Source organism: Brachyhypopomus gauderio, chromosome 1, assembly GCF_052324685.1.
Source record: "Brachyhypopomus gauderio isolate BG-103 chromosome 1, BGAUD_0.2, whole genome shotgun sequence".
Lineage (NCBI taxonomy): Eukaryota > Metazoa > Chordata > Actinopteri > Gymnotiformes > Hypopomidae > Brachyhypopomus > Brachyhypopomus gauderio.
Genome location: NC_135211.1, coordinates 9,329,364 through 9,353,421, shown reverse-complemented (window position 1 = coordinate 9,353,421; position 24,058 = coordinate 9,329,364). Strand labels below are relative to the sequence as shown.

Genomic DNA, 24,058 nt, shown 5'->3' with positions numbered 1-24,058 from the left:
CATGACACTGGCAGGCTGCATGTGGAAGTAGATAAAGAATATCCTTTACTCATGGTTTTAAGCTAACATTAAAAACAATTTAAAATAATAAAGAAAATGTTAATGATTAAGACTTTTTTCTTTTATATCCACTGTTCCACTCCTCAATTTCTTTGATTTCTTTTCTCATTGTTTGGTTTCATCTAGACTTTGTGAAGACACCATGTGTATGTTCCCAGTACCATGTGTCCATCACAATGTCTCCATTACATGTGCCTCTCCTGAAAAATAAAATCAGTCATTCTTGAGTCAGATCTGGACCTTCATGCATGGCTGTGTTTCATGTATTTTATTTTTCTGTTAATGTGTAAACAGATGTAACTGTCATGGATCTGTCATTGATTTAGACCTGTTAGATAATTTAATGTATTTAATTTGCTGTTTTTAATTGCTTTACTGATATATACATTTGGAACTAGTGTATTATGCACTTTCTTAGGCAAAATTCTGCTTGTCATATAAGACTGCTTGTTTTGATATTGAAAGCAGACTTTAAGTTGATAATTAATTAGCAACACATGCAGACATGTAACTCCTGATGAGGAGCTGACTGTGGTGGGCGAGGAGTGCAAAAATAAAAGGAAGTGATCACGCCAGTCTCAGGGACAAGGGAGGATTTAAAGTGCACCAACACAAAACCTGTGACTTAATCCAAATCATACAATAACCAGCAGTCAACCGGTACAAAGACAAGACATATATAGACAGACAAATGACCCTCAGGTGTCGGGTAACCTGATGCACCCCGCCCATCCGAGGGACAAATACAACACAACAGGAAATACTACCGCTGCAGATGGAGGTGACCGGCAGGGGGCCTGCATATCGTGACGCTGACAAATGGCTGCATTAGATTACAAATGTATTTATTTGACTTAAAGTTAGGTTAAAGTTAAATTATATTAGTGTTCTGTAAGGTGTAATTAGGTTTGTACAACCCCCCACAGATGGATTTCTGTTATTAGTTCCTCCTGAACATTTTAGCTCTTCCTGGACTTTATAGACATTTTGAAGTAAGCAATGTTGATATTCTTCTGTCACTAGAGGGCACTAGGATCTTGTGGGTTTATTTCTACTACAGCAACATAATCAGAGGTGGACATTCCAGGTTCAGAAAGTAAAAGTCCTTCCCAGGATTTTACTCAAGCTTGCTGGATTTTATAATTAGTGCAAGCCAGGTAAAATTTGTGGAATCAATACAATCCAGGAAGTCTGAGCAAAACCTTGGTGAGGACTTTTACTTTCTGAACCTGGAATGCCCACCTCTGAATATAATATAGTGTCATTTGTTTTGAAAACCAAATGCACACATTAATAAGATAATATTTTAATGTCATTTACATATGTATTGATAATTTGATAATACCAGTGTCAAGTGGTTGGAAATTTGTTTGAATGATAACCATGAATTATGTTATACCCACCCAGGCAGCATTAATTAAATGGGCCTAAGGCAAGATGCATTATGAGTTAGTGTGAGTGTGGCTGTGAGCTCACAGGGATTAGTGAACTGCAGTAGTAGGAAAGCCTGGAAGCTGGGTGGGACTGATTTGTCACCTTGACAACCATACCACAGACCACATGGCAGAACTCCATACTAGATTTCGTAACCTCAAATGAAACAGAAAGGTAGAAGCAGAGGCGGAGTGGCTAATCGGGAGATTCGGGAGGATTCCCGATGGGCCGGATTTGGACATGAATTTCCCGGGCTGAAAAAGTGGCCCACTCCGGCCCTGGGTAGAAGTGTACATCACATAGCTTAAAGACTCTCATTTGTGTTTAGATGATAATGCTGCCTGTGGATTTTTAAAATGCCTTCAAAAACCTTTTAAAACCTTCATTGGGGAGTTGTATTATGCAGCACTGCTTTCAATCATGTTATAATTAAGTTGGGCACATATAATTAACAATGTATCATCAGTTGGTTAATGTATTAGGTTTTGGCTACTGTCAAAGTATCCAGGAAGGTTCTTTATACTATATATATATATTAGTGGTGGGCCGTTAACGGCGTTAACGGCGTTCGTTAATTATCGCCGTTAATCTATTCTTAAAGTTGGGTTGGGAACTGGGTCAAAATGGATAAGCAAACTATGATGACTTTCAACTTGATAGTTTAGCTCGGCTGTATTCCTAACCAAATTGCACAGTAAGGGCGAGAACGAGTTTTCAAACCTGTGAATTACAAATCGTACGTGTGTTTACATGGATGCAGCCACGAAGTCGCCAGGTTAGCGGAGCTCGGAGCGGTCGTTTTCTGCATGGTCCTAGCGTTAGATTCATCGCTATTTAAATATTTCTTTTAAACCGTTAAAACTGCAGATAACCAAAACCGGCTTTTGAAAAAGTCCCCCCCAGAATTACGTCCATGAGGTTAAATGTACTAAATGCAGGGTTGCCAACTCTCACGCATTGAGCGTGAGACACACGCATTTGACCGTTTTCACACGCTCTCACGCCACACTTCCGATATCTCACGCCGAAAAAAAGAGGTTTATTTACCTCTGATCCACATCTATGATTCAATGAATTACTAGTTCGCTCTGGCACCAACCACCGGCGAACGATAGATCGCGATATAATACTTAATTTGTGTCCATTTTACGTTCGCCACCCCCCCCCCCAACAATTTACACTCTCAACCTCCTCCATGGTAAAAATCTCATTCCAGGCGAACGTCAAAAGTTGGCAACCCTGTAAATGTTGGCTTACATTTCAAATATCATGTTTAGCTGAATAAACATGTTATCAACCCCTTTTAATGTACAGTATGTAGCCTTACAAATTCATGTTTAACTGAATAAACCGTTGAACACGAGTAGCCTACATTTTATTGAGCTTTTTCAAGTATCTAAGTAGAACAGCTTTCTCAAGCAGTCATTGATGCATTTTGGAAACAGGAGATGAGCCCCTGGTCTAATGCACCCTCTGTATTAAGAAACCCTATCTCAAAGGCTGACTTTTAGTCATCACTTGGGTAGCACGCATATGAGCCATTTTAATATAGATTAATCTAGATTAATTTAGATTAATTTCAAGATTTCAGTGAGATTCATCTAGATTAAAAAAATTAATCTATGCCCACCCCTAATATATACACACACACACATATATATATGTGTGTTATATATGTGTTAGGGCTGTCTTGTGACCCCTAAGTTGAAGGAGTGGTCCCAATAACAAACATACTGTGCCACACCTTCATACTCCTAATTGATATCTTGGCTAAGTGGCAATTATGCCACTGTGAACCAATCCTTTAACATCATCGCTTTATCAGACTGCAGGAAGACGTGTTCACTGCTGTATGACATCAAATACGATGAGAAGCCTGATTTGAAATCAGAAGCAACATAAACATATCAGATTAAAATGTCTAACATTACTACACTAATAAGAAAGATTAAAGAGACTGCTACTTAGTATTGTGATTATTGATGTTGTTAACATGGTAACAGGCAGTGCTGTCAGTCAGTTTCCATTCAAGTAATGTTCAATGTTTTGGAATCCCAGGTCTGCTGCCATTTCATCAACTAAACATTCTGGAACGGAGTCATTATTCTCTAGAAGTTAATGACCTTATGACATCACATAAAGCAATTAACAATTAAAATATCATTGAGACTCTTAAAATCATGCATGTGTTACTGAGCTAATATGACCTGGGTAATATAGTTATACAGGTCTTGGTCTCATTAGTCCATACTAAGGTCATGCATGAAAAAACACCCAAAGAAAACCAGATCAGACCAGATTGTCCCTTTCACCCTCCAGCTAATCAGGAGGGCAAAATGTCATAATGACAAACAGGAAACAGAGGAGTTAATGTACCTGTCGAAGTGTGTGTGATTCATGCTTTTGGAACAGGTTGTCCTGTAAAACTGATCTGAGTCTAACAACCCTATCTTAAATCAAGCCCTAGCCATTATGTGAGAAACCAGAAAGCTGACTTGAGATCAGAAGAAAAGCCACACCACAAATCACCTTCCTCCTGTCTGGAGTGAGGCCAATAGTTATGAAGCAGAGCACAAGGGCGTGGGCGGGATAAAACAGGCAAAACAGCAATATATATGTGTTCCGGGGAGATAGGCCATCTTTTACACAATGAAATAGAACAGGACATCAGATTAAGACCCAACTCAATTCATAAATAAGTCTGTTTATTTCTTTCCTTCAGAGGCTACACTACACATAGCACTATTACGTGTAGTTAGGAGGACTATGTTAAATACTTTTACACTTCACAATATACTGTTCTCTCAGTGCATTTAGCTTTTCTATACCACAGCAGAGAATGTTGATTATTTCTTCTTGAACTTGCCTTCATTTTTTTTCAGATAAGACACAGGAAACGGTTCAAAGATTAAATAATACAATGTACCATGTAAACATTTTCTGATAAATGAACTTGTATAAGGAAACCAACCATACAAAATAAAAACAAAGTGGCATCAGTTGTGTTTGTATCCCTTTCCCAATGTGAACTCAAAAAATATGAACTCTATTGATGACGTATTGACCTTTGAGCTCAGCAAGTTCATTCATTTATTTCTTTTTTTATTATCAGGATTACCTTGATGCACTTGCTACATTTACTGAGTAATCATGGTGTTGGAACAATCTATAACAATAAAACATCTCATTTACCCGCTGCCAGCAGCCAAAGTCTCCAGGGGCCCACACCCACAGCAATCACGTCTGACAGGTCTGCATGTACAGGAACAGGAAAATCTGTTTGTGTCAGGTCAGCCAAATGTACTAAACATGGACAAACTACATATTCAAGTTTAAATAAGCTTTTAGGGGGTTGGAGAATATATTCTTGACTGGAGCAAAGGTTTGCATCTGGCCAAGCAGAAAGAAAAACAATGTAATCAAAAACAGAGATTAGAGTTAATGGTTTTCTTGGCCTGAAGTACATTAGAGGGAAACTGGCATTAGACAGTAAAAGCTTTGTCTGCTTAGTCTATGAAAAAATTGTTATCATACTGGGATATTTGGATATTAATAAAGAGAAGGATTTTTCATTCCTGTCATGGGAGGTAGTTCTGGGGACAGTTCTTTTCACAACTCTGACTGACAGCTTGGGTAACACTACTCAAAGACAACAGCTATAGAGCAAGAACAGCGCATTTTCACAGGTTTCAAAACAGTTGCCTTTTGCGCAATAAAGAACTCTGCACACTACACTTCAGAAAGCAGCTAAAAACGATGTGTACTCTTCATTCCCCTCTCAGACACGGGAAATGACAGCAAAAAAAGGCTGTTGTGAAGGCCTGCTATGATATTGTACCTGGTGTTTTAGCATCTAGTGAACCAAATTTTGACTATTAACTCTGCTACTAACTTCACAAAAATTCTACTCTTGAAATCTCAAACATCATGCTGAAGGCAGCCAAACACAGCTTCAATCAGGACCATAAAGTAGGAGCCTCTGTTTATCCAAACCAGGTTTGAGTACTATCACTGTTTTCTTTATCGTTGTTTGCAGATTTGTTCTAACTTTTAGCATCTTGGAAAACATCTGCATTAACAGGAACTGGGTCTCCTAACTTTAGAATGTAGCCGATTAGTATCTCCAGCTTGTATACCATTTCCTGACTAAATGTATTGTTATACATTTTTCAGCTTGTATTCTGTAATCCAAATCTGTGCAGCATCACAAATATTGTCAATGTATACCAATGAACATAAATGCTACATTTAGATCATTCTTACGTAACACGTGCACTGTCAACAGAACTTCTGATTGCAGTTTTTCCACAATCAAAATCAGAGATATACAACACAGACAGTCAACTCACACACATACGTACACACACCAACTCACACACCTATCTCTGGACAACCCCTAAGAGCATTAGCAATCCATGAGGATAAACAGCATACATTTCCAACTTTGTGCCTATTTATTCACAATGGAATAGTCAGATTTAGATAGAATATCCTTCACTTGTAATATGGCCACAATGCATTTTGGCCTTTTCATACTTCATATTTATGTGTAACACAAACAGGTGTAGATACTGACTCACCGTCCCTCAGTTTTCACACACACAGTCCTGCAGCTCTCTTAGCCACAGAAGCAGCAATCCTCAAAGCAGTACAAAGACTGACTACTATGAACAGTTTGCAAAGAAGAAAAAAATAATAATAATAAAAGAAACTGAACATTGTGAGGTACCAGACCAGCTCATACCTAAAAACTGCACCACGATGACATCATATATAACACATTTCACATAATAATGAGCAATGATTTAACAAAGCATACAAAACATTATTCAGATGCGACAGCCGTCATTGTCTGTAGTGCTTTTGTAGCAGCACTTTCGTGAGCTGTTTCCATTTTGAGAAAAAAAAATCTCAGTAACTGCAAGTGGTTTGTAACTTACCCTACTTTTTCAAAAACTAGGATAAAAGTAAAACTAACAATAAAAACTGCTTAACAGCAAAAGAGTCCTCCAGGATAATGAAAATCGCGAAAAATGGAAGTGAAGCTCTGTCCATGTCACAGAAATTTCACTTTACACAAAGTCTGAATGTATTTTCTTCTTGCTTTGGCCAGCCCAGTCTAGGCTAGAGCCCGTGGCTTCAGTGCTTCGACTTGTGCCGTCCACAAAATACTTCTCATGCTTGTCTAGGTACGCGGGTCGTTGTGGCAGCAAGAAATAGTGTGTGGTGCTGGCTTTCTTGCCATTCTCCATGACGGGTAAAATGCATGGGGAGCCCTCGCTGTTCTGCCGCTGCAGACCTCGGCTCACGTATTTGGGGTCTGGCGCAAAGCTCTGTGTCGGGGGCATGATCCCATGGATGTAAATAGGGAGGCTTTTGGGACTAGGTGTCCTGGGTGTGCTACTGGACAGAGGTTCTCTTGGGGGTACTTTGGGGGGTCTGTCCTCATCACTGTAAGGCCCAGAGGACACCTCTGCTGACCAGCGGCGGCAGTCTGGTGTCTTAGCTGGCCGTGGTGGAATGGGTATTCGGGGAGGGACTTCAGGTTTGTCCAGGCCATGGGTGTTCCACCGCTGACAGCACAGACGAAGGGCGGAGGGTTTATTGAAGGAGCCTGCAGGGCCGGAATGGGAGCGACGCAGCTTACGCTGGGCACGGTCCTGCTGCCGTAGGCATGCAGCCTTCTGGAGATGCTGCTGTTCATGGAGCTCCTGGTCATGCTGCTGGGGAGAAACACTTTCCTGGACCTCGTGATCCTGCTTCTTCTTGGACTGCTGCTGTTGCCTCTTTTGCTGGGATACCGGCCCCTCCAAATAGGCATAGTTGATCTGCCCACTGTCCCTAAAACTCCTCCGACTGTGCATGCTATAGCGGAAGGGAGAAGGTTTTGGGCAAGGGTCAGGAACCAGACAGCGGCAGTCATCCCCACTAAAGAACTCCACCTCGATGTCCGTGGCTTGGTCAGTGGATAGCTCCGCTGAGCCAGGGATTGGGGGAAGAGGCTTGGCTACACGACTAGGTGTCTGAGGTGGGGAGGCATGGTCAGAGACACAGAGACGCTGGAATCCAGGGACCACCTGGTCATCCTCAATGGGGCTGGGATTAAAGGGGTCAACTGTGGAGGATAACGAAAGCTGTGTGGGTCGAGACTTTTTAGGAGGCAATGGTTGGGTCCCAGTATTGTTTTGGGAATGGGAATGGAATCTCTGTTCTGTACAAGGGAGAAAGAAGAAGACAAGATACCCTTAACTAGTCTGCTAATCATGATCTACCTAGGAAGATAAGCAAATACTTTTCATCATGATTCCAGGGAAAATTTGCTAACAAATGCACATTGTAAAAGGAAAATTTGTAAAAAGGTTTTGGATCTCTTTATTGTCAGTTATAGGAATACTTTTTGTAAGCAGTAGAAATAGAAGTTTGGCTTACTTTCTCCTGATAAAAATGATGGCACATGCTTCCGTGGCTGAAGATTACAATTCACAGAGGGATCAATGCTGAGGTACAAACTAAAGGGTGAAAACAGAAGAACATTTCACTCTCACTATGAGCTACAGCATTGATAAACAGTTCATGAAGCATTTTGGATTCTCAGATGTCTTCAGAGAAGATTTACAGTCTCATAAAACTACTCCATCTTCATTTCTCACCTTACCGTAACATAGGTTATTGTAGTAACATAGGTTATTGTAGTAAGTCAATGTATCAGTTCTAAGGAACTCACTTCTCACGATCATGGCTGTATTTCCAGGAGGGTTTGGTCCCATCCATGCTAGGGCAATAGCTGCCCCGCAGGAAGAGGCTTTGTGTGGGTAGACAAATCTCCTGGGCAGTCAAGCCTGCAGTGGACATGCTCCAGCTGCAATCGGATCACATTCAAGCCGGAAAACAATCGGTTCACAAACCTGTCGAATGCACTGTACCTGAAACACAGCCACAGGGGATAGAACATGACTCACTTGTAACCAAATAACAATGAGGTTACTAACATCATTAAACTTGCATTTGGACATAAAATAACAGTCTGAAGGCATCAGCAATGCATTGCATCCTTTCGTGTATATGATCTAATGGTTATAATCCTTTTTTTGCTGCTCTGTGAGAATTCTTCTCAATGCTACTGCGCCTGTGGTACAGGGCTATAAAGAGAGTTTTTCTCCTTCTAAGGAGCGTTGCCACATTCTCTCTGTGGGATGTAAGACTGGTCAGTCCGGGGCCATCAGTGAGGACGCCAAAGCAGCAACTCTCACCCTCCCCTTTCCTCTTTCCTTCTCTCTCTTTGCAATGCAGCCAGTGTTCCCTGACACTAATTGAGGTGCTCCCATTGCCTTGTGCAGCAGACCCTGTTGGTCTTTTCAGAAGAAAACACTGAACAACATTCTCCTCATCTACACCATAAGCAGGTTTACAAATGCTCAGTCTGATGGGACATTGAGAAAATTCCATCCCATCAGGCCTGAGGACGTGTAGCATCCAAACAAATGGATGTTACAAACACACACTAGCATATGTTCTAAACACTGAAACATTTTACTGCATGGCATCAAAGTTTAATTTGCACTGTAGTATAAGATGACCATTTCTGAATAAACATTTATATTTGTTTCATTCTTTTTGCCACTGTTGCATGCCTCCTGCATAATGGAATGGGGTTCTGAAGAAGTCTGATAGACTGCTCACGATAAGGGTTTTGACTGAACACTGTTTCCATCGCGCAAAGCAGCATACAGCTTTAGTATATTTAATGAAAACCTGTTTTTCCACTGATCTGTCTGTGCATAGGCCTAGTTTTAGGGATAACTACTAGAGAGATTATAGATCCTAAAACAACTGACATCTGATTGTACCCTGACAACTACATTATATGACAGCTAATGGCAAAATTGAGCTATGCAGTTTCCACTGTAATCGTCCTCATCAAACAATGGCAGAAAATTTAAACCTAGGATACCAAATTAGTGAATATATGGTGTGTAGTCCAGTCTATTTAAAACAGAATACACAGTGAAGGCTTTTAAACTCATTCTTGAGATGTTACTTTATACAAATAAGTTGCACAAGCTTTTTCTGCCACATGGACAGTGTTTTGCTGCACAGATTGTGTAAAAAAATGAATCAAGTACACGCTCCAAGGCAATCTGTAGGGGAGCCATGACAACCAGACAGGTTTTGAACTTGCAATAGCATCAACTGAAAAACCTGAAAAGCCTACATTATGTTATTGCATGTGCACGACAAAGACTATCATTAAAAGGCCACTGCAGACATGCCAAATTCAACAAGCATTTATGAAGCACAAAAAACTGTGTTGGACTCCGTTGCTCTGGACCTGCTGTTTTCAGATGTAAGAGCTTCAGGAAGGGTCCTCCACCGCATGCTCAGCTGTGCTGTCTGGTGCTTCACAGCATTATTAGCACAGCTTGCATGAGTTGCACTCTGCCCATTAAAGCACCACCGAACCTGAACTCCAGCTGAACCTGAGGTGCTGAGACAGCCAACCACAACGGTAACAGAACATGTGGCAGCTGTTCAGAAATTATGTTGGTATTGCACAGCATGCAAGTGTTACACAATCTCTCATTTGGAAAGAAAGGATTGGGGAAAAAAGCAAAACAAAAAAAAAAAAAATTCAGATCTGTCCTGCATCCTGCATGCTATGAGCCTTGGATACAGTCACTCTGCACAGCGCAACCTGATCCATGATAATGAAGCCCATGAGGCTAGCGCTTCCTCTCACAACAGGTGCAAGGCGAACTGCGCTGGCACTGGTCAGTAGAGATATTTCTCTGCAGTATTTATGGTTGCCGGAAGCCAATGCTAACAGGTTCTACTGTTATTATGAGACAAAGAGGCTGTAGTCCAATAACCGTTACACTGACCAAGGTTTGGAAAACAGACAGCTAGCCTAAAAGCTTAATGTGGCACCTGAACCCCCAAAAACTAAAACAAAATGTCAGCCTGTCCTTCTTTGTATGTACATATAATAATCAGGGTTAATTATACAGTAGTCTGGTGTGTTGCATACACTTAAAAACAAGTAAGCTATCTCTACAGTGTTAAGTGTAGTGACATGAAAATGTAGTACTGTACACCACGGAGATCTCCAAAATCAGTGGACGCTTTAGTTCATATGTTCACTAATCTATTAAGTAGAGTACGCACAGAAATTACATTAGCTGTTTTAATCTGGCTAACTCTTTTCCTGTTAAAGGAAAGACACTAGTTCACACCCCACTCTGTACACCTTTGCCGCGGTTACCGAGCAACCATACCCGCTCTGCTTGCGCGGCAAGGCAGAGGTCTGCGCGCACACCCCCTCTCCAGTCCGCCGGCGCGAGCTCTTACGTGTGCGTAAAAGCTTCCGCCGGACGACCAAATGACTCATGTGAGGAGGGCATTCTTGTCATTTGACTGGATGTTGCCTGATGAAATAACGTTTCTTAAGCATGGATTGGCTGCTGTCTAAATAGTAGTATTACAACGAGATGTTATATTGGCACCGGACTGACATGGGTTTCCAAATTTCGTAAGTATGTCAGGTACTAAATTAATAGCTGTTATACAACTTTTATAGCAGCAATCAAAATAATAGAAAATCAAGCCAGGTAATCATGTTGTCTTATGTTACTTATTATTAATATTATTTATATTTAGTGGAGTCTGTCAACACATATATTCTATAATTGCTGTGATACATGGGTAAAATCTGATTTTATGGCTTTATGTAATCGATCAATTCAAATGTGTGAGAGCATAAAGAAAATAGACACAGCTGTTCATTGCGTTACATACTTATTTGCTCTATACAGGACATAATGCTTAGCATACGAATCAAATTCTAACGTAGGTTTGTTCAATAGCAGTTCTTTCCGGATGCCTGTCAAGTAGTCGCTAAATGCGGTTTTCATTAGCAAACAAATACACACACCAAAAATACGACAGAAAACCATACGTCAAAAATGCCTTTAAAACTCACCTTAACCTCCCTATAGACTGTATCCGCACTCACTATTCCAAAATTACGTATATACAGTTAAGTGCATATTGTCGTAAAGATTCCGTTTTGTGAGTCTGTAAATTTAAGCTAACTCGCTTACAATACTATAGATAAGCGAATGCATTCACTATTTTGTTACAGCACTTACGAGGACTCGTTAACAACGCTTCTTCTGTGTGCGATGTTCTTTTAAGCGCTATCAGTGCTAGGACATTCTGGCTCCGCCTAGCTCTTAAAGCCATAGTACACACTTTACAACACGCACATGCGTTAAGTCACTGCGGTCACGAACAGACTGAGCATTACTCACAGAGCTTCGGTCTTCAGAATGGGAAATCTATAGTTCTTCTACGACTGAGTAGTGGAATACTTTGACCCAAGAGTCTGGTAAAATCTTGACCCTTTTTTGAAAAATCAGAAAGGCTACTGTGTAGTCCTCTCCCTTGGTACATTCTTCAATATTTGCCACTTTTTATTAAAAATCCACACAAATCTGCTTCTATGGCCTTCTTATATGCATCTGAATATAAAAATTGTTTCTGGGGGATAATTTAAACTTTGTGTTCCATCTAATTAAAACTTCCCTGCCCTTCCATTAGCTTGCCTTTAACAACCCTGAGTTCAGAGCACTCTGTGGCGCCACAGTGACTAACCACACTGAGCTTTGGTGAGGACAGGCATCCTCCACAGAGGAAAGGATCCGTCTGAAAACCCTGCATAAAAAACCCTGAGCTTTTTACCCTGACAAATGTTTGGTGAGGGGGATAACAGACAAAGAAGCCGTTTGAAACTCTAACGACGTTCTAGAGGTTTAGCTAGAACTACACAAAAAGGGGACCTGTGTGAATCAGAACGCAGAGACTGGGAGTGGGAGGCAGACATGGAGATGGCTCCAGGACTGATAAGAGAATGTGCTTAGCAAACATGCAGGGGCACAGTATCACCAGTTTGTTGATGACTGGAACCATATCATTTGGTAACTTCTCATCAGATGTACGTGGGTGATGTAACCCAAGCAGTGTTTGATCATAAGGCTTTGATTGTGATGTGCAACATCTCTTTCATGTCTAGGACTCAATCTGATTTTTTCAAGACATATGAAACAAATAGAACAGAGATTACAAGACAATTCAAACACGAGAAAGGTTCGAACAAGAGATTGCATTGATTATCACACTACCAGAGAATACAGAGGTACTTTGCTCAACAAATCACCCAGTACCTGTAAACATGTTATCCTGTTTTGCTCTAAAAAAAAATCAAATCAAATAACAGTTTTTTTTTTATTGTCATGTCATTTTAAAACTGGTGTGAAGGTAAGTGAAAAGCTCAGATACACAGTTCCTCGTCACAGAGAGATGGCTGGTAAATGCAGAGTAAAAACATTTAAAAAGCAGGTACATGAGGTGGCTTACAAACATGGATACAGTCACAATGGCCCACATAAAAGACACCAGGTGCTAATGCAGAGGCTCAGAAAGTGAAGACAGGGAGAACATAATGTACATGTGCTGCAGTGTTGCAAATCCTCACGCCTGGCCTTGGCCTCTCAGACCTAACAGGCTTATCATAAGATATTTGGCTGCAGATGGGGCAGGCCTCTCTCTAATCCCCTTTTATAATTTTCAGGCACATATTTCACATTCCATCAGGCCAGTTGTGGTCAGCAGGAGAATGGAGTGTCTGTAGGAGCCCTGGCTGTTGTGTTTGTGGAGCTGTGGAGGTTGAGGTGAACTCATGCATATGCGTAGGAACTTTTTTATGGGACTGTACACATAAAACAAGTGAGGCATGTAAATATACCCAGAGACTGTGTGGACAAATGGATGCATAAGGGCATATATGGGTGTGTGCATATGCATGTGTTTGCATGCATGCATGAGTCTTTGCATCTGCATTCATGCAGATATTTGTAGGTATGTTTTACATATGTCTGTCTATTAAGTATGTCTTTGCATGGACTCCTTTAACTCTATAAAAAAATACACTACTTTACCATTCCAACACATCAATCAATCTTTGGTGATTCCTTTGTGTAGAATTCAAATTATTATCTGTTCTTTTCTGATTAAAGTCAACAAAGCCACATAGTTTGCATCACTCTCAATAACTTTATAATCAGCTGTAAAAAAAATCTGAGGTCTGCTGCTACCGCAGATTGCCCTGTGTTGATAGAAGCCCTGTCATGAACTTTCCTCCCAGCTAGAGCCCTCCCTCACTGGCCTCCAGCCTCACACACACACACACACACACACACACACACACACACACACACACACACACACACACACACACACACACACACACACACACACACACACACACAAATCCACACACACACTGTGACTGACGTGATGTGACTGCCCCAACACAGAAGGAAGTGCCTTATAAAGTCAAGCAGGCACGACAGAACACACACGTGGCGGGAGGCAGGCAGCAGCACACGCGGCTCACACAGACGCCTGCCAGGAGGAGCGCCCTGTACTCGGATCAGAGCCCGTCCCAATCATAACACAAAACAGAGCAAGCAACACTGTTGACGGGAACAGCAGAAGTGCTGTCATTTTTTTAAACTATAGAAATTAAGTTGCTGCAGAGCCAGCTGACTGTTCATCATGATCCCTCGTTTCTAGATGGTAATTATTATTCATTATTATTGCTCCCTCCATAAATACTAATACAAGTTTGTGTTATGAATTAATGAAACCTTGAGCTGGACTTAATTTTCAACCTTATATCTGTTCCACATTCTTTTATAACAGAGGTAGGGGGAAAGAATCCAAATGCAATCTCCTCTGATGTTTTCTTCTGTTTGGTCAACCCAGCCAAAGCAGGACCCGCCTAAGTGCAGCAAATACTTTCATCTTCCACTAGAAATTTACTACTACTGATTTTTAGGACTGTGAACTCGAGGGAATTTCCCAAGCCCGAAAAGCACTTCACAAAACAGCTAGACACATTTGTGACTAGCTGGCACACATTTTCCGTGAGGACGGGCGTGCCCACTGTGAGGGAACAAAGTGAATCACCAGCTGAGGTCAACAGGTCAGCAACCTCCACCTGCTGATGTAATCTTGCTGTGGCCGTTCCTAAGGAGGATCAAGGTTCTAGCCTTAAGATAACGACAGCACGTATCACGTGTGTTTCCTCATCCAAAGGAGGACAAAAACACTGTGAAGAGGAATGAAGAGGAAGCTTCTAGTTAGATTTTTTTTCAAAATAAATGACAATTGGCCTTGTTCACGTATTCTCTGATGAGGCACTGCAGCACAATCTCAGGAACTAGGTCATGTAGTAGGACTGAAAGTAGAAATGACAAAAACTTAATTGCTTTGGAAGAAAAACCCAATAGCAGCAAAGTATTGATCCCAGCTAGGGCACATGGGATCTGTAATGTAACACACATCATGCACAAAAATTACATTGGATAAACTTAGCAAATATGATAACATTCACCTCCCAGTTTATTTAGTCTGGTCTACTAAATCTGGTCTTAATGCTGTAGGGACAGAACTAACAGCTGTGGTAAAAACGATGACAAATCAGGTCCACAAAGCAGGCGGGTTCATATTCCTGTGTTTAGTCAATAGTGTGGGGGGACTGAGTATGTCTGAGAGCCAGCCATATGGTTTGAGGCAAAATAGACACACACACATTCTGCCTCTTTCTCTTTCATTCTCTCTCGCTGCCACAGACATGACACAAATCCAAGACCCACAGGCTGTCATCTCTCATGAAAATGTAAATATTACCATATTACAACATTTGGAATGATTACACAAACTTTACTCACCCTCCTCTTCCACCCCCTCTGATGTTAATCATTTCCTCAGTTGCTATTACCGGGTTGATTTTCTGGAAATCACTAGAAATTAAATTGATACCTGAACCATGAACTGTAGTCCTTAATCACTAATGACATCCTAAGAGAAAAAACATGCATTAGTGCCAGCCAATAAAGGCAATGATAATGCAATCTTGATTAACAGCACGTTTGATAACTTCAACACAGAACAAGGACTAGGACCTCTGGAGACATCATATTTTTATGCCGCTGTTAGGTCACGTAAATAGAGCTACACTGCATGCAATTATAGAAATCTTTGTGTATCCTCCTTTTTCTCTCACATCTTCCAATCATCCCTCAGTTTTCCTCTAGGCTTCATAAAGTTATGAGCAAAGTGCATAAAATAATAGGCCAGAATAATCACACAGCAGGACTAATCAATTTTTCATCATCAGGGCATATGGTGTCATATATAAACTGTGTCCTACGTAAACACATATGAATACATTATGTCCACTTTGGAGAAGAAAGAGAGTCCATGAAACACCATGAAACACCAATCTCTGCGGCCTAATCAGAAATCTCCCCACACTATTGGACCACTTACTTTGATGGTCCATAGTGTAGCACAGGACAAAATAGGTGAAATTATGAAATTGGTGGAAGGAAACCCTTATCTGGTATCTCTTGTCTCCGCACCAGGAGGCTATGTGTGTATGTGTATATATAGTAAGTAAGTAAGTAAGTAAAATACATTTATATAGCACTTTTCACAGGCACAAGCCACAAAGTGCTTTACAACGGAAAATAAAATAAAATAAATCAAAGACACAAAAACACACACTATAGAACAGAAATAAAATACAGTGTACAAGGTCAACGGCTGCAACCTCCACCACTAACTAAACGCCTGCGTAAAAAGGAAAGTCTTTAGCTGTTTTTTAAAAGTATCTACAGTGTCAGCTGATCTTAAATGTGGAGAAAGTGTGTTCCACAGTTTTGGAGCAACCACCTTAAATGCTCGGTCTCCACGAGTCTTTAGACATGAGCGTGGCACAGACAGTAAACTCAGGTTGTTTGACCTGAGTAATCGTGATGAAGTGTAGGGGTGGAGCAGGTCAGCGACATACACAGGAGCTGTGTTGTGTAGTGCTCTGTATGTTAAAGTTAAAATCTTGAACTGGATCCTGAATTCTACAGGAAGCCAGTGTAAGGATTTTAAAATGGGTGTTATGTGAGACCGTCTGCTTGACTTGGTCAGTAACCTCGCTGCAGCGTTTTGAATTATCTGTAAACGACCACGAGCTGATACACTGAGAGATGAAAACAAGGCATTACAGTAGTCTATGCGAGATGAAATAAACGCATGGATCAGCATCTCTAGATCTGCTGTTGAGACCATAGATCTCAGTTTACTGATATTTCTCAAGTGGAAGAAACAGGATCTTGACAGCTGTTTAACATGAGAATCAAATGCTAAAGACTGATCGAAGATAACTCCCAGATTTCGGAGGCTAGTGTGGACAGCAGAGGAAAGAAGTCCAAGATTTTGCTTAATCGTTTGACTAAGCCTATCAGGAGCAATGATCAATACCTCAGTCTTGTTATCATTTAGCTGTAGGAAGTTATTTGAGGTCCATTGTCTGATTGATTGAAGACAATCTAATAGCCTAGACAAACTATGAACCTCACTTGGTTTAAAAGAGAAATAAAGCTGAATATCATCAGCAAATAAATGATAGGAAATATTAAAACTATTTAAAATCTGCCCCAAAGGTAACATATACAAAGAAAACAACAAAGGCCCTAAAACTGAACCCTGTGGAACCCCACAGGTTAATGGGGTTGCCTCAGACGTCCAATTTCCCATCGTAACTGAGAAACTTCTCCCAGTGAGATAAGAAATAAACCAATCAAGTGCTGTTCCAGATATGCCCACCCAGTCACGTAACCTATTTATCAGTATTTCATGATCAATGGTATCAAACGCAGAACTGAGATCCAGCAGCACCAACACAGAGCAGTCACCAACATCAGCAGACATTAAAAGATCATTTGAGACCCTCAGTAGAGCAGTCTCTGTAGAATGCCTCTTCCGAAACCCAGATTGTAAAGAGTCGTAGCAATTGTGATTTTCTAAAACTGTAATCAGTTGGTTTGCCACCACCTTCTCTAAAATTTTGGATAAGAAAGGAAGCTTAGATATAGGCCTATAGTTCTTAAGCACAGCCGGGTCTAAATTTGATTTCTTTAAAAGAGGCTGAACAGTGGCGTGTTTAAAATAAGATGGAAAGCAACCTGTTAACAGTGAGGAATTTACAATGGCCAATATAGCAGGGCCAACGGTAGGTAAGACCTTCAACAATAATGAAGAGGGTATCACATCCACGGAGCTACTTGATGGCTTTAGCCTCACAATTACATCCAGCAGATCATCTAAGCTGATAGGCTGAAAGGAATCCAAAACAGTAAGAGAAGGTGGGCGGCTAGAAGAGGAAACACCTGCCACTGGCTTAATGCTGGACCTAATGTCCATGACCTTCTCCACAAAAAACACATGAAACCTATTACAGTCATTGACTGAAAGACATGGCAGCGCTACAGGAGGAGGAGCTACAATATTGTTTATGGTATTAAATAAAATCTTTGGGTTTCTTTTGGAGAGTAAAATTTGATTCGCAAAAAAGGAGGACCTAGCATCCTTTACTAGATCATTAAAAGAGATGCGAAGCTCCTTTAGGTACAGACGATGTACTTCCAAACCCGTAGCTTTCCAAAGTCTCTCAGATCTACGACACTTCTGTCTTAAAGAACGAACTTCATCAGTCATCCATGGAGTTTTGTTAATGATAGGCCTAGACCTAGTCTTTAGAGGAGCCACCTTGTCCAGTAACAGGGAACACTCTTCATTAAAAGACTGCATTAAAGACTCGACGTTGCTACAGTTTGGACTTAAATCACAGCAGAAGTTAGCCGAAAACTGGTTTACTGATTCTTGACTGATGGAACGAGTGAGCGTCGTTCTTTTTGGACAGAGAGGGTCAGTATTTCCAGAGAGATTAAAGAAAATACATTTGTGATCACTAATCAAAAAATCTTCACAACACACGATGCGTGTATATGCGTTCACGTCATTTTGTGCAGTGTTCTCCATAACGATATGTGGTAGTGTAAAGAAATACCCCTCAAAAACAGGGGAAGGAACATTTACCTGACGAATTTTAATGTTGCATTGTGTTCCAGGTTTGAAAAGTGCTGGAATTTTGGCCAAAGTACTTTAAAATGATTGAACTTGTAAATGTATTTCGTTTCACAATAGCTGTCTGACTGAATAGTTCGCTTGTATTATGTTTACAAACACATTTACAAATAATACCACGCAGCTACACAAACGTAATGTCAAGAGATACATTGGTACTGTTAAAAATGCACTTCCAATGAAGTGAGTATTGGAAAAACTAATTTTGCTGCTGAATGTAACTACTAAAGTTACTTGTAATCTAACATAGTTGCTTTTAAAATCAAGTAATCAGTAAGGTAACTAAGTTACTTTTTAAAGGAGTAATCAGTAATCGGATTACTTTTTCAAGGTAACTAAACCATCACTGTATATATATATATATATATATATATATATATATATATATATATATATATATATATATATATATATATATATATATATATATATATATATGTGTGTGTGTGTGTGTGTGTGTGTGTGTGTGTGTGTGTGTGTGTGTGTGTGTGTGTGTGTGTGTGTTAACATTATTGGCTTTCTTTTTGTTTCTTTGTCAGCATGTTAGCATGAGGTTGGCTCTGAAATGGTTAATGTCCGGCATCATGGCATGCCTCTGATGACAATTCCAGGTCCTTCTGCATTTCCATGTTTTCAAGGCAAGGTCAAGGATTTCTCTGTGTAGCAAACAATTTGTCAGAAGTGTCAGCTGATAGCTGAGGGACTTGCTGCTCTCCTGGTTTCCTGCACCAGTGTTCCTTGGGGACTGACTACAGAAACACTCCCCATACCCACTGATAATAAAGATTTCATCTGTGTTGTTGGGAGACTTTTGCTGTAGAGCAGTGCCAGAAGAGGATATATAAAAGCTGTTTATTGCTACCATTGACTGATATCACTGTATAAAATATTCTCAGTAAGTTTAAACTAAATTCTAATTAAATGGCACTTTGAATGATCACTGAACTGTGTTATCATTCAGCGATTATCCTACACCCATGAGATGCTAAACCACTCCAGCTTTAGGTATTCTAATACAATGGCAGTATGTATGTACATTATCTCCCAGGATATATGAATACATGCATGCTTGCAATTTTAAGGCCATGTTCAATTCACTGAAATGATAACCGCAAGCTTTATCTCAGGGAACTATTTTCTTTTTGTTTTGGGGGAACTTTTCTGGACTGAAATAGCTATGCATTAATCCACAAAGGTTACTGCCCCTACGTTTAAACCACAGCTAGACAATTAATTCTGGACAGTGCTTGCTACATTGTAGGAACTTAATGCACCCTAGCAACTGGAGCAAGAACATGCCAAACTCACTTTTTCCATCCTTTACAAGCGGACAGCCCATGCGGTTGCATTCGTCTGAGGGTTAAATGATATGCTCAAAAGTGCTCTGTTGAAGTGTGTGTGAATTCACAGTCTTGAACTGCACCTTATCATGAGGACAAGCTAAATTGATAACCAGGCCTGAATGCATTACTGAACATGCCACAGTTACAACAGATTTTGTGATTTTGCATACAGTTAATTTTAAATAGCATGCATGACCATATCTGTACTTGGGCACTCACAGCGGCAACAACTAATTCAATATTTTTGCTGTTCCTAGCATTGTGCTGTTGCCAGTATTGTGCTATTCCTATTCCTTTGTGGTTCCTAGTATTGCACTCTTTTGGACTCACAGCTATTCAATGTCATCTAAATGGCTCTGTGCAACATAGTGACTGTAGTAATTCTAAGGAGTAGTTTGGGTATTATATATTGTATGTGTATATGTATATGTATGATTAAATTTTTTTTTATGTTGCATGTTATCACCATATTGGGTCCAAAGAGTATAGATAAAGTGTGGCACCATCATAGTGATTAATACATAAATGTAGAGAATAATAATTGAAGCACAGCACACAAGCTACACTCACGTACACAATAATACACACACACACACACACACACACACACACACACACACACACACACACACACACACACACACACACACACACACACACACACACACACACACACACGTGTGTAAGTCCTACAGATAATAATAATAATAAGTGTGTATTTGGATGTCCCACAGAATCTTAGCTCTGCCATTTGCTGCCCAGCCCATTCTATATTATATTAGAGCTTGTTCCTGTGCTGCCATGATAAGTGCCTCCATGCTGTCTTTCAATCCATCTTTTTCCAGCCCTTTTTACATATCAGCCATTTCCACTATTTGCTGGTGGTACATGCTGTATCCTATTTCTCCTCATTACCATCCACCTCAGGTTTCTGTTGTCTGAAGTATTCACTAAGCACTTTATCATTTGAGACCATCTTCCTGGTTTACTCCTGAATCTTGCATGTTTCATTCTGGATAGTGGTTCTGATGCTTACTAGTTCACAGTCCCCCACCTTCTGCTCATGTGTATTTTGAGGAGTCTTCTTGTCTTGATGCTGGTGGCTTCTATCTTCTTCTCCTCCAGCTGATTATGCCAGTGGGGTATCTGATGACTGGTAGTGTATGTAGTGATAGTCCTTGTTCTTCTTCCATTCACCTGACTTCTCAGGACTTGCCACACTCTTTGTTAGTATTTGGCTGTATTTGACTTTCCTTGTGGCTTCTTCGTGAATCCCATTTGCCTGTGGGACTTGAAGCTGTCCTTAGCATTTGTTACGTTACCTTCTGGTAGTAAAATTCCCTCAGACCTAAATACCTTCCCTCCCCTTGTGACCATACTTATCTGACTATACTTATGCAGTTCGATCCAGGCATCTCCAGTGTGATCCCTACTTGTTTACCCCTCAAACAACGAGAGTTTGAAACAAGAGAGTCTGCTGGCGTAACGTCTGCTGGCATTATTGGCACATCCGCTGGCATCACTGGCATATCCATTGGCACATCCATCCATGGCATTGGCCTATCCACTGGCAAGCCAGACTATTTACTAAGGCTTTGGAGACTGCCAAGCAAAGATGAACCGCTCTGTCTTCCTGCTTGAAGAGACACACAAGAGTTGTCAATGTCAATTTTATTTATATAGCACTTTTTACAACATATGTTGTCACAAAGCAGCTTTAAAAGCTCTAAATCCCTAATGTGCAAGCAAGTGACAGTGGCAAAGAAAAACTCCCTAGGTGAGGATCATGAAGAAACCTTGGGAGGACCAAGACACAATAGGGAACACATCCTCTACTGGGCGGCCCAGCTAGTAGCAGTCCATTTTTATTGTTCTATATCTAGGCAGAGCAGTCCCTCCTATGTGGATGTTGGGCTTCACGTAGGTGACAGCATGTCCAATGGAAGGTTCGTTGGATCTGCTGGTGGAATTGGCGCATCCACTAGTAAGCCAGAGCATTTTCTAGGTGCTTTATGGAACTGAAACATGTAACCAGGTTTTGATAAAAGTTTTGCTCATTTTGTCCACTTTCTCTAGACCTTTTGCAATGCCTTTGGCATTACAGGAAGACTAGCCAAACATGTCGCAGCGAGACAGAAAGACTCTGGTGAGGTTTGTTGCTGGGTTGAGGTTTTGCTTGCTTCTGTGCAGTTTGAGTCTCCCGTGTCTCAGTGATAACAAGCCAGAGACAGAAAATCCCCTGATGCTGCGGGTGCAAGGGAGTCTTGTCACTCACAGAAGAAAGCAGTCACTTCTGGTTTCGGCTGGCTTTTGCAATGAGATGCAAGGTAAGAGTCTGCCCATAAAAAAAATGTTACAGGGAGGAGTGACCTGTAATGCAAGATGTGGTAGATGGGGTGAATGTACTGATGATCTGTGGCTAAACACTCAGATCCTGGTGCATCAGGTAAGGTGGAGCAGGTGTAATAAGAGGGATCTTGTCTGTATGTTGCTCCAGAATCTTCCAGACTCCAGTGGAGGTGCCACTCAGACTGCCCTGGTTTCCTGTGTAGGAGGGCCCAGACCCTTGGTTCCTGTTTTCTTGGCTGCACCTCTGGACTCCCTGGATGCTCATGAACTCCCTAAAGATGCTTTGGGTGAGGTATGGGGTATGCGCACCAGGTCCCTGACCTGGCCCCCATCTCCACAGCTGCAGCACCACTGGAAATCCTGGATCCACCAGCACTGAATGTTGCTGCCGCCACCCCGGAAGGAACGAATCTGCTGCCACTGGATGTCCCTTCCACGCCTCCTGAAACCCCAGCCCTGCTGCCGCGTAATATCACTGCAGAACCTCTAGTACACCCAGACCCACTCATGCGTCCAGATGCTCCCTGGTTCCCACCCTTTCTGCCCATTGCTATGCTTTTCACTTGACCTTGGCCCTCACCCTCACCCTTCCCACCCTCCTGGTTGTTTCTGGTATTTCTTGGTCTTCTGATGTTGGTTGTGTCTTTACTTGTGTTGTGGTCTGTTTTTGTTTCAGTTCTGTTTCCATTTTTGTCTGTGCCTGTCCCGGTTTGTGTGTCTGTTCCTCTGTCTGTGCCTATTTTTGTCCCTTTGCCATTATCTTTTGTCTGGTCTGTTTTGGGTTGTTCTTTTCATTCTCCTGTTGTGCCTCCTCCTGGATGTTGTCACCCTGTTTCTGATGTTGCTCCTCCCCCCTCTTGTTGTATTGTTAGTTGTCCGTGTTCTTTTGTCCTGAGTTGTGATTTTCTTGTGTCCGCTCCTGTTCCCATGTCTGTCCCTGGTTTTCCTGTTTCCCATTCTATTCCTGTGTCCTCTGTGTCTTCGATTTCCTCGGGTCGTCCTTCTGTGTCTTCGATTGGTTCTGGTGTCTTCTGTTTCTGTGCCTGGTTTATCTGCATTGTCTGATCCTGTTTTTCCTACTTGTGGGTGTTCCGTTTCTTGTTGATGTTCTGGTTGTGTTGTCTGCTTCCTAGTTTTTTGTGCTTGTTCTTTTTCTGATTTCTGTTGCGCCCCCTGGTGTGGTGCACTTGGGGGCGGGGGGGGGGGGTGTTCTGTCACATCTAGCCCCACCCCCACCAATAGTATGCTATTGTTTGTTACCATGTGCTTGCCGTTATTATTAGTCCCTCCTTGTGTTTTGTTACCTCGCCCCTCGTTATTGTAATCATGTGTATCTTGTTTAAGTTAAAGCATATATGCCCCATGGCTTGAACTTTTGTGTTGCTGGTCTTTGTTATTTTGTACAGCCCTGTTGTCCATGAGTTTGCTACTGTTTGTTCAGTTTGTTCTTTGTATTATCATGTCTACACAGCCTCTACGTGTTGGTTATGTTTCTATGTATGACATGGATTTCTATGTAGATCGAATTTGACCCTGGCTTGTTTATATGACCCTGATTTAGGATTTCCCTTTAATAAATCTCACACTTCTCAGCCTTTGCATCCCCCTCCAAATCACTCCATGGTGCCATCGGCAGTGCAAATGATCCAGCTGCTAGCAGATGGAACTCCTATGAAAGGATTCTCTCTCTCTCTCTCTCTCTCTCTCTCTTTCACTCTTTCTCTCTCTCTGTCTCTCTCTGTCTCTCTCTCTCTCTCTCTACATGGAATATTTATATATAATCATATGTGGACACCTCATACTCTACGATCAGTGCTCATTCTAAAGCA

The 24,058-nt window shown here is 41.2% G+C and overlaps 1 protein-coding gene and 1 long non-coding RNA gene across 2 annotated transcripts; one reads left to right on the top strand and one right to left on the bottom strand.

The window, feature by feature from the left end:
- Positions 1-4,178: 4,178 nt before the first annotated feature.
- On the bottom strand, positions 4,179-11,674 carry errfi1a (ERBB receptor feedback inhibitor 1a). Its single transcript, XM_076986029.1, has 4 exons — positions 11,471-11,674; positions 8,219-8,417; positions 7,924-8,003; positions 4,179-7,705 (listed from the first exon to the last, which is right to left on the bottom strand). Exons 2-4 carry the CDS (start codon positions 8,344-8,346, stop codon positions 6,567-6,569), a joined length of 1,347 nt encoding a protein of 448 aa, XP_076842144.1. The 5' UTR covers positions 8,347-8,417; positions 11,471-11,674; the 3' UTR covers positions 4,179-6,566.
- Positions 10,844-23,857, top strand: LOC143486542 (uncharacterized). The gene is made up of 3 exons (XR_013123552.1): positions 10,844-11,020; positions 22,071-22,207; positions 22,378-23,857. It is a non-coding gene; the product is annotated as an uncharacterized LOC143486542 (long non-coding RNA).
- The last annotated feature ends 201 nt before the right edge of the window (positions 23,858-24,058 follow it).

Coding starts and splice junctions, on each gene's coding strand:
- errfi1a (XM_076986029.1), bottom strand. CDS start 8,346: ATGTCCACTGCAGGCTTGACTGCCCAGGAGATTTGTCTACCCACACAA. Junction 8,004..8,218: donor TACAGCCATGATCGTGAGAA/GTGAGTTCCTTA, acceptor TTCACCCTTTAG/TTTGTACCTCAGCATTGATC. Junction 7,706..7,923: donor ATCATTTTTATCAGGAGAAA/GTAAGCCAAACT, acceptor TCCCTTGTACAG/AACAGAGATTCCATTCCCAT.